Source organism: Daucus carota, chromosome 1 (assembly GCF_001625215.2).
Source record: "Daucus carota subsp. sativus chromosome 1, DH1 v3.0, whole genome shotgun sequence".
Classification (NCBI taxonomy): Eukaryota; Viridiplantae; Streptophyta; class Magnoliopsida; order Apiales; family Apiaceae; genus Daucus; species Daucus carota.
Window position 1 is genome coordinate 33,895,363 of NC_030381.2, and position 11,334 is coordinate 33,906,696.

The 11,334-nt window shown below is 34.3% G+C and overlaps 2 protein-coding genes across 2 annotated transcripts; both read right to left on the reverse strand.

The window, feature by feature from the left end:
- Nucleotides 1-2,414: 2,414 nt before the first annotated feature.
- Nucleotides 2,415-3,158, reverse strand: LOC135149935 (glycine-rich cell wall structural protein-like). Its single transcript, XM_064086135.1, has one exon. It carries the CDS (start codon nt 3,156-3,158, stop codon nt 2,415-2,417), a length of 744 nt encoding a protein of 247 aa, XP_063942205.1.
- Nucleotides 3,159-6,827: 3,669 nt separating this feature from the next.
- LOC108221420 (glycine-rich cell wall structural protein) lies at nt 6,828-7,592 on the reverse strand. The gene has a single exon (XM_017395300.2). The coding sequence runs from the start codon at nt 7,590-7,592 to the stop codon at nt 6,828-6,830; it is 765 nt and encodes a 254-aa protein (XP_017250789.2).
- Between the last annotated feature and the right edge of the window lie 3,742 nt (nt 7,593-11,334).

The following is an 11,334-nucleotide window of genomic DNA, read 5'->3' on the forward strand; positions in this document are numbered from 1 at the left end:
TTAGTAAGCAGAGTTGATTATTGTACATTGTACTTGTCGAATACATATTTTTGTTAGAACTTGAATTCACTAAGAACGAAATTGATGAATTGGAGTTATTTGTGAACCGTTAGTCAAATAGTTCATGAAAATTTACTTTTTCCTATTTTAATCTTATTTAATATTCAAAACTCGAAATTATAAAATTGTGATAAAACAGATCTCAATCAATAATGGAGCAAATTTATCATGTCACTTTATAAACCGTGGCCTACTAGCCTGGGGATATTATTATGGGTTTGTATAGTGTGCCCCAATGGGCACATGCTAAGTACGAAAACTCATAAATTTGGTGAGTTTTCAGTAGTGTGGTTGGTCATCATTATTAAAAAAATATAAACCAATCAAAACATAAGAAAGTTATCAAATTTTGTGCTTATTGTGTGCCACGGGCACACCATAGAAAAACCGTATTATTATATATACTTATGTTAGATTTTATGAAACACTGCTTTCTCTGTGGTTTTTTGAATTTTATTTATTAAACAATATGTAACTAGTTTACTTTACAAAAAAAAATAAAAAAATATGTAACTAGTTTCATCAACGGTTTCTGTCTGGTTGATCGCAGTTACGAGAAAATCGTAAAATATTATTTATCAAACTCATCCCCAAATCATGTATGATATCCGCAGAGTCTCACTCAGCTCATAGTATCATGTTAAATTTATTTAAATTGTTGACAAAAAATATAGTAAATGGGTCATAATTTTAATATGTATATGACGTGGTGATAAGTTAAATATTATACAAATAAAGATATAAGTAAAATCACATTACTTATATGATTGAATTTTCTGTCCAATTAATGCTTTTATTTTTATTTTCATTTTTATTAACTCCTCAGCACCATACCACATGACATGCCAATGTCATCACTCATGTGTTATACTTTTTATCACATGAAATCAGGATAACTTAGTTGATATCATTAATTTAATTTGGTAAATCGAGTGAGATCTGTGAAGATCGATTATTGAATAATTTAAGAATGAGTTTGATTATTAATCTAAGTTATAAATAAGTATATTAATTTTAAATTTGTTTATCTCAATTTTTTACACGAAAAACTTATATTTTATTTTAATGAATCAAGTCCGAACTTAACATAGTGAACTGAGCTCGAGATCGGGTCCTAAAACCACTCAAGTCGCCTCAGAGTCTTTTGACAAACAATTTTTTCTTTTTGTAAACTTGAACTCGATAATAAATTGAGTTTTAAACAGACCAAGTCAGGGCTTGTTGTTGATTTATGTGACATGAAGGAGCGGTACTTGTCTGGGTTATTATGGTTTAGATTGGACGGCTAGTTTGGTCAAAAATTAAAACTCAAAAGTAATGTAGCAAGTATAAGATAATAAAGGCCTAGCGAGAGTCAATCACCCGCGTGGATCTCTTTTGAGGCTTGGGCCCGCTTACATATTTATTTTGTAGAAAAAGTGTTTAAGAGATTAGGCTTTCTTTCTTATTTTAAGAAAGGATTTTCATACACACTAAATAAAATATAAAATTTTATGTAAAATAATATTATTTTGAAAATGGGAATATTTTAATTATTATTATTAATATGAATACATGAGACACTCTCATCAGAATTTAACACATGTCACTTGATGAAAAATTTAATATCCAATTTTGTAGGTGAAGCATTTAATTTTCTTTCCGTATTTTTCTATTACCACACAGAATAATCATGACGTCATGTCTAAAAATGTCCCTCAACCAAATTTTTTTATTTAAATAAAAAGTAGGTGTGGCAATGAGTGGTAAGACGTAAGAGTAACCTTTTAGAAAATATTATAACTATCTGTATAGAAGAAGATATACTCTATATTTTTAGAATAATATTTTATTGAGATATAAAAAAAGGGATAAATAAATATAAATATAAATGTAATTATAATTTGATAAAAATATGAAGTACCTAAAATTCCTCGGCAAACAAACATATATCTGTGTCATGTATTCATGAACATTTAAAATTTTATATTCATCAACTGCTCTGCATAGCTCCAAATTATTTATAAGTTGCTGAGTTTTGTGTCTCAAATTTTAGCTTCTCTGCGTATGCCTTATATTTTTCTCCATTTGATTAATACTCTAGCTTTATAAGCATGCACGATTGTTTTCCATTTTGCATTAACTGATTCATAGTAGTAGTCTAGTAGATTATAGTAACAGTGAACAAGCTAGCCATGCAAAAACAAAGTAGTTTACTCTTATAATTGGAGTAGATAACATTTATCAATATTCCATATAATCTTAATCAGATACATATATATAGTTGCATTAATTCAAGTAGCTTAAACAATACTCAATGATGTGTGAACCATGCATGCATGCAAGCAGCAAGTTCATCAACTGGAGCTGCTGTTTCAGTGTTTGTCTCCAAAGCCACCACCTTCACCTGCTCCTCCTCCGAATCCTCCCCCAGCTCCTCCGCCTGCACCGCCACCAGCTCCCCCTCCGAATCCTCCACCTGAACCACCTCCAGCTCCTCCTCCGAATCCTCCTCCTGCACCACCTCCAGCTCCTCCACCTGCACCTCCACCAGCTCCCCCTCCAAATCCACCACCTGATCCTCCTCCTACCCCACCACCAGCACCTCCTCCAAATCCACCACCCGATCCTCCTCCGACTCCTCCCCCAGCACCACCACCAGCACCTCCTCCAAATCCACCACCGGATCCTCCCCCAGCACCTCCTCCGAATCCACCACCTTTACCTCCTCCTCCACCAGCACCACCTCCTAATCCTCCTCCTCCTCCAGCACCACCACCAACACCTCCTCCAAATCCACCACCTTTACCTCCTCCACCACCTAATCCATGTCCCCCACCAAGACCTCCTCCCCCTCCAGCTCCTCCTCCTAGTCCACCTCCACCACCAAGTCCTCCCCCAGAACCCCCTCCTAATCCTCCACCACCTCCAGCTCCACCGCCAAGCCCTCCTCCAGCACCACCACCAGCTCCCCCACCAAATCCACCACCCTTACCACCACCAATAAAAGTCTTCTCCTCGGCATCAACATGCCTCACATTCCTAGCCACCGCAAAACTCACCAACAGAAGCAACGACAGCACACATAATGATTTCATTGCACTGTTACTCCTCATCATCTTTAAACCTCAAACAGACAATGATATTGAATATATGATATTTGATCTATCACCAAACGGGTATTTATACCAGTGCCAAATCTAAGTTGTATCTCTAATTTTTGTTTTCACATACAATATTCTTCTAAATGCAGTTGGCATTAAAGCTTCCATGTTACAGATCTAATTGCCTCAACACCCACCTGTTCAATATTTTAAATGCTAGCTACATCAAAACACTGTAGGGTTTTGAATATAACACTTCTCACATGACACTGTAAAAAACATCAAGTTATGTCTGAATTTTCCTGCATCGCACATCAGTAGCTAATTAGCCTATTAGTCTACAAATAAAAATACCGATTCGAGACTTACTAACTTATGATGAATCTGAAAATCATCGAACATTTATTTTTCTAAACCTTGAATTCCGAACTCGATCTGTCTCCAAATTCTGTTTCGGTCACAGATTCTTGAAGTAGAAGTTACATGTAAGGACTGTTGTATAATGGTGTATATGATAGTAAGAAAAGTAGCTAGCCTGGTTTTTCTTGTAGAGTTATCAATGTCTGTGCATGCATTTTCTCAAACATTAAACATGTCTACTTGCTGGAGAACTAGTTCGGTAAAAAAGTTACTTATTACTCCCTCTGTCCCAAAATAAGTGTTACTTTGATTGCACTGTCATTTAAGGTATAAAAACCCATACCTCTACACATTATTTTTCAAATTTTCTTTTCTTGAATAAAAATATAGGTGATAAACTTTTATTCAGAAAGAAAATTTGATAAATATTACTCCCTCTAGTCCATATTATAGGTCCTTTGACTTTTTACACGTAACTTTAAGTGCTTTGACCACATAATAAATATTAATATTTTTTGTAATTTTTTTTCTGAATAGAAATATAACATTTATATTTTCATTCTCAAAAAAAAACATTTATATTTTTATTCACACTAAGAAAATTACAAAAATATTAATATATGCTATGTGGTCAAAACATCTAAAGTTACGTGTAAAAGGTGTAAAAAGTCAAACGACTTATATTATGGACTGGAGGGAGTATGTAGAAGTATGTTTTTTTCACCTCAAATGACGTAAGGAAAGTCAAAGCGACACTTATTTTGAGACAGAGGGAGTACTATTTAGTGCAAGGCAAAGAAAAACATAAATTATAAAAATTAAGTGGGTTATGATTTTCAAATCATCTTCAAATCACTAAGTTGCTTCTCCAAAAAAGAAAGATTCAATAGCGATATAATTGACCGTTTGTCCAATTTCGATTATATTTGTTGATGCCGTATGATTTTTGATTAATGAATTGATTACTTTTTATCAAAAAAAATAACTACTTAAATAGTGTAACTTATAAGTTAGTATTCGGATAATTTTATTTAATTAAAATATTTGTTAATTTAAAGAAGTGAAGTGTTAATTAAAATATTTGTTAATTTAAAGAAGTGAAGTGTAACTTATAAGTTAGTATTCGGATAATTTTATTTAATTAAAATATTTCATGTTCTGGCCTTCTTAAAAATGCTTAAACTAATCTCTTCAACTTACTACTTATCATACGTTCAGGACTTGTTAAAAGTGGTTTGCATAAACAAGGTGAACAAAGATGCACCATGAGTACTACAAGTCCTTCTCCCCCATTAAAGTGTTTGTTGGGCGTTCTTGGGTTGAATATGAGCTCCACCGGCACTTCAAGAAAGCGAGGCATGTGCATATATATCTTCTTGCTACATAATTGTTCACAAGGAAAACAAAAGTCCACCCCTCGTTCATTTATTGATGCTGGTTTCAAATATTAATTGATCACGCAAAATTGAATTTCTATTGCAGTCCTTTTTAAAGCTAAATTAAAAAGCTTAGACCAAGTATTAAAACAAATAATCAGCCCTGTTAAGCTAAAGCTTAATTAAATCTCTAGCCGACTTGGTTATAAGTCAATTTTTATAAATCACCATCTGAGAAGTAGTGATTTATATTTTGGTTTGAAATTTGATGTTATAAATATGCATAAGATCATTTAAAAGATATTTTATCCTATTTTATTGTTATATTAATAATTTTTATATCTAACAATTTGTATATATCAAGAAATTTATTTAAACACATAAATTAAAAATTACATTTATTTATAAACAATATCTTATTTATAAACAATAAATATTTCTTTTAAGTGGAGCCAAAGATCTCTTAATCTTAGAGATGCTCAAAGTTGTGCAGAGAGGCCACCTATTAGAGCATCTCCGGGCTCCAGCTGAGTCCTAACATGTTTCCTAAACATATAATAAAATATTCATTTTTTAAGAGATTATTATATTTTATTGAATGGGAACTCCAACAACATTCCCTATTTTTATTCCCTATTATTATTATAATATTATATTCAACTTGTAACTAGGAGAGAGAAAGGAGGAAAAGAGGGGGAAAAGGAGAGAAGTGAATATTTTATTGTTCAAAATAGTATGAGGAATGAAGTGGGCATCCTAACTTTTTAAGGGATGGCTAGGACACCATATAGGGAAGCTGCTAGTGGCAAATTGTGTGAAAAACTATTGACAATAAAGACAACATATTAAGTGGCAAATTGAGTGAGAGCATCTCCAGCAGTATCTTAGCACATTCCTTAAATATAATATAAAATATTGGATCCTAGTGACTTAAGATAATACTCCAGCTATTCTCACCTCCAACAATATTCCTTATATTCATTCCTTATACACTATTTTATTATTAAAAGTTAGCATTATTGTAATAGGTGAAGAGAAAGAACATGTTTGTTTTCAAAATTTATTATAAAATAAGATTTAGGAGAGGAGGGACGGTAGCTAAAGATAAGGCATGACTAATGGATGTTAGTGATTTAAGAAATCACTAGGATACTGTTCAAGTTGATTATTTCCCTGTATTCCTCATATTTTGGTTTAAGACTTAGAAGCTATTGGAGTTGTCTGAAAAGAGTGTTGTTAATAGTTGTATCAGCTAATTTCTTCCGGACCCCTGTTTCTCCTGCGAATGCCCTGGGTAAATTCACCTTCTTATTGTATCCATCAACCTCTCAGTCTAATTACAATGCACATCTTTTTGTTGTACTTATTTTCAAAATGTTAAACGGCCTCTCGATTTTGATTTTCAGGAACGAGCTTGGCTTGAGCTGTTGTCTTCATGCATGTACTCCAGAGCAGAGCTGATAAAGCCAAAACAGAAGATTGCATGACTTGTGTGATTAGGGGTGTATACGGGTTGGTAAAACCGACCAATCTAATCCAAACCGACCATATTTCACCTGATCCAATCCGATTTTTTTCAACTCGATACATATATAATTGGGTTAAAAAGTATTAACCTGACTTAATTGGGTTGGACACGCATGCACGATTTTTTCCATTTTGCATTGATTTATAGTAGTAGATTATAGTAACAGTCAACAAGCTAGCCATGCAAAAACAAAGTAGTTTACTCTTATAATTGGAGTAGGTAACATTTATCAATATTCCATATAATCTTCTTCTTTTTTTTTGATGCAAATATTCCATATAATCTTAATCAGATACATACATATAGTTGCATTAATTCAAGTAGTTTGAGGGATATGCTTAAACAATACTCAATGATGGGTGAACCATGCATGCATGCAAGCAAGCAGCAAGCTCATCAACTGGTGCTGGTATCTCTATTTCAGTGTTTGTCTCCAAAGCCACCACCTCCACCTGCTCCTCCTCCGAATCCTCCCCCAGCACCACCACCAGCTCCCCCTCCGAATCCTCCTCCTGCACCACCTCCAGCTCCTCCACCTGCCCCTCCACCAGCTCCTCCTCCAAATCCACCACCTGATCCTCCTCCTACCCCACCACCAGCTCCTCCACCACCACCAGCACCTCCGCCAAATCCACCACCCGATCCTCCTCCAACTCCTCCCCCAGCACCACCACCAGCACCTCCTCCAAATCCACCACCGGATCCTCCTCCGACTCCTCCACCAGCACCACCACCAGCACCTCCTCCAAATCCACCACCGGATCCTCCCCCAGCACCACCACCAGCACCTCCTCCAAATCCACCACCTTTACCTCCTCCTCCACCAGCACCACCTCCTAATCCTCCTCCTCCTCCAGCACCACCACCAGCACCCCCTCCAAATCCGCCACCCTTACCTCCTCCACCACCTAATCCATGTCCCCCACCAAGACCACCTCCCCCTCCAGCTCCTCCTCCTAGTCCACCTCCTCCACCACCAAGTCCTCCCCCAGAACCCCCTCCTAATCCTCCGCCACCTCCAGCTCCACCACCAGCTCCCCCACCAAATCCACCACCCTTACCACCACCAACAAAAGTCTTCTCCTCAGCATCAACATGCCTCACATTCCTAGCCACCGCAACACTCACCAACAGAAGCAACGACAGCACACATAATGATTTCATTGCACTGTTACTATTCATCATCTTTAAACCTAAAACAGACAATGATATTGAATATATGATATTTGATCAATCACCAACCAGGTATTTATAGCAGTGCCAAATCTAAGTTACATCTCTGATTTCTGTTTTCACATACAATATTCTTCTAAATGCGGTTGGCATTAAAGCTTCCATGTTAAAGATTTAATGCCTCAACACCTACCTGATAATCTTAGATTTAAATGCTAGCTACATCAAAACACTGTAGTATTTTTGAATATATTGCTCCTCTTATCTACACTATTGTTTCTATTTAACACTTCTCACCTGGCATTTTAAGAAACATCATGTTATCTTATATATTTTTCTCTTTAACACATCAGTAGCTAGGATTATTAGTACCCAAACAAACACCGATTCGAGACTGTGAAAAGTATTTGCTCTGTGTCACTGCTTTCATAAACCTGCTAGATCTATAAAAATTATTACAATAAAAATTATTTTCCAATTAAACCTTTAATGTGAAGTAATATTTTTCGGTTTTTCATCTAGAGTGTGCTGTGGGCACATGCATGCTAATTAGCACTAAATATTATAGTATATAAGTATGAATCATTTTATTGGCTCTTATTTTTTAATAATGATGAATCCTCTGCATATATAATAATCACACTAATTAAAATGTCACAAACATATAAAGTTTAGTGCTTAGCATGTGCTCATGAACACACTTCGTTGAAATTTTGTTTGAGGCACAGATTATTGAAGTAGATGCTGCCAGCATATACACATATAACTGTTGGTATTGAATAACAAAAGTAGCCTTTTTTTCCTGTAGATCGAGTTATCACTGTGTATGCTGCATTTTCAAACATTACAATTTATACATGATCACTTTCCAGGGAGACTATGACTGTCTGCATGCAAGTCCTTCTCGCCATTAAAGTGTTTGTTGGGCGTTCCTGGGTTGAATATGAGCTCCACCGGCACTTAAAGAAAGCGATGCATGTGCATATATATTTTGTTGCTCCATAAGATTGTTTAGGGGAATACAAAGTCCACCCCTTATTCATTTATGATGGTGGTTTGAAATATTTATTGATCACACAAAATTGAATTTCTATTAATTGCAATGCAGGATCCTCTTTAAACTAGACTAAATATCTTTTGATAAAGTTTAAAAAGAAACAATCACTCAGTTTTGAGAGCAGACCTCCAAATTAGGGTTCTACCCGTCACTTCTTCGTTCGTCAACATTCATTAGAGATGGGCATTCACCCCGCCCCGCTCGACCCCGATCCAATCCCCGTCTCGTTTGGGTCGGGTATTCGGGAAATTTTTCGGAGTCGGGGCGGGGATCGGGGAAAATTTTATAAAAAAATTCGAGGATCGGGGTGGGGTCGGGGATTCGTGTCTCCCCGCCCCGATCCCCGACCCCGATTGTATATATAATAATAATAATAATATATTTATATAATACATAGGGAAAATAGATTTTTTTACCACTCAACTTATTGTGTTTTTAGAAACTTACCACCCAACTAATTTTTTTTCTCTTTTACACACTAATGTTAGGTTTGGTTTTATTTTTAGCCACCAACTTAGGTTCGGATTTGATTACTACCATTATGATAATTTTTTGTAGCATCATTTATACATAGTGATAGTATGTAATATTTTGATGATGTGTCGTATGTTTATATCTTTATATATAGCAACAATAATATAAAATGAGCTGATGAAAAATTAAAATCAGAAAAAATCGTACTTAGAATTCTAAAAATTCAATAAATCATGAATATGAAATCAATGACTTCAAACAATTTACCTTCTCTCATAAGATATTTGGCCCTGTTTGGGAATTAGCGGTTAGCGGTTAGCTGTTAGCGGATCGAATTAGCTGTTTTGACTAACTGATTGAATTAGATGTTTTGACTAGCGGATTGAATTAGCTGTTTCTCGTAAAACTGTTTGGTAATAGCCGATTGATTAGTTTTTTCTAACACAAACCAAAACCGCTAATCAAAAAAGCTCCTCAAAGTAGCTTTTTCAAAATTAGCTTTTTGAATCCAAACCTCTATTTCCATCCACTAACTATCAAACACTAATATTAGCTTATTTTAGTGGTCAAACCTCTAAAACTCCTCAAACCTCAAACTTCCAAACGTATTTGAGTGATATGATGCATCATCTTTCGCTATTAAAGTTTCAATCGACTAGCTCATGAGTCTAAGATCTCTCCTAAATTTATCTTCAAAAATTTTAATAACTTTATCTTATTACAAATTTCAAGATAAATTAATAGAGAGGAAAACTTAATTTTCGATGATTGTCCTCTATAATGCATCATTTTATGTTATTATTACTCCATGTGTCCCTTTCATTAGTTTATAGTTTTTTCTACTGCTTAGCACGTATTTAGGACTCTTGTAAAACATAGTTTCATAAGTTATTCTTGTGATTTTTTTGTGTGTGTAAAAATTTAAACGCTGAATTTTCATTCATAAGAAAAAATAAATTATTTATGTAACTACATCTTTTAAAAGCCATAAAATACGTGTAAAATTCTTATCACCCAAGGTAAACGACATTGGAGACATAAAAAATATTATATATAAAGAGGAAAATAGATTTTTTTTTGTCACTCAACTTATTGTGCTTTTAGAAACTTACCACCCAACTAAATTTTTTTCCTTTTACTCACTAATGTTAGGTTTGGATTTTTTGTTTGCCACCAACTTAGGTTTGGATTTAATTACTAGCATTATGATATTTTTTTTGTCACTAAACTTATTGCGTCTTTAGAAACTAACCACTCAACTATAATTTTTATAGCATCATTTATACATAGTGACAGTATGTAATATTTTGATGATGTGCCGTATGTTTATATCTTTATATATAGCAACAATAATATAAAATGAGCCGATGGAAAATTAAAATCAGGGAAAATCGTAATTAGAATTCTAAAAATTCAATAAATCATGAATATGAAATCAATGACTTCAAACAATTTACCTTATCTCATAAGATATTTGGCCCTGTTTGAGAATTAGCGGTTAGTTGTTAGTTGTTAGCGGATCGAATTAGCTGTTTTGACTAACTGATTGAATTAGATGTTTTGACTAGCGGATTGAATTAGCTGTTTCTCGTAAAACTGTTTGGTAATAGCCGATTGATTAGCTTTTTTTGACACAAACCAAAACCGCTAATCCAAAAAGCTCCTCAAGGTAGCTTTTTCAAAATTAGCTTTTTGGATCCAAACCTCTATTTCAATCCACTAACTATCAAACACTGATATTAGCTTATTTTAGTGGTCAAACATCTAAAACACCTCAAACCTCTAATTTCCAAACAGGGCCGAAGTGTATTTGAGTGATATGATGCATCATCTTTCGCTATTAAAGTTTCAATTGACTAGCTCATGAGTCTAAGATATCTCCTAAATTTATCTTCAAAAATTTTAATAACTTTATCTTATTACGATTTTCAAGATAAATAAATAGAGAGAAAAAGTTAATTTTCGATAGTTGTCTCTATAATGCATCATTTTATGTTATTATTGCTCCTTATGTCCCTTTCATTAGTTTATAGTTTTTTCTACTGCTTAGCACATATTTAGGACTCTTGTAAAATATAGTTTCATAAGTTATTCTTGTGATTTTTTTGTGTGTGTAAAAATTTAAACGCTGAATTTTCATTCATAAGAAAAAAATAAATTATTTATGTAACTACATCTTTTAAAAGCCATAAAATACGTGTAAAATTCTTATCACCTAAGATA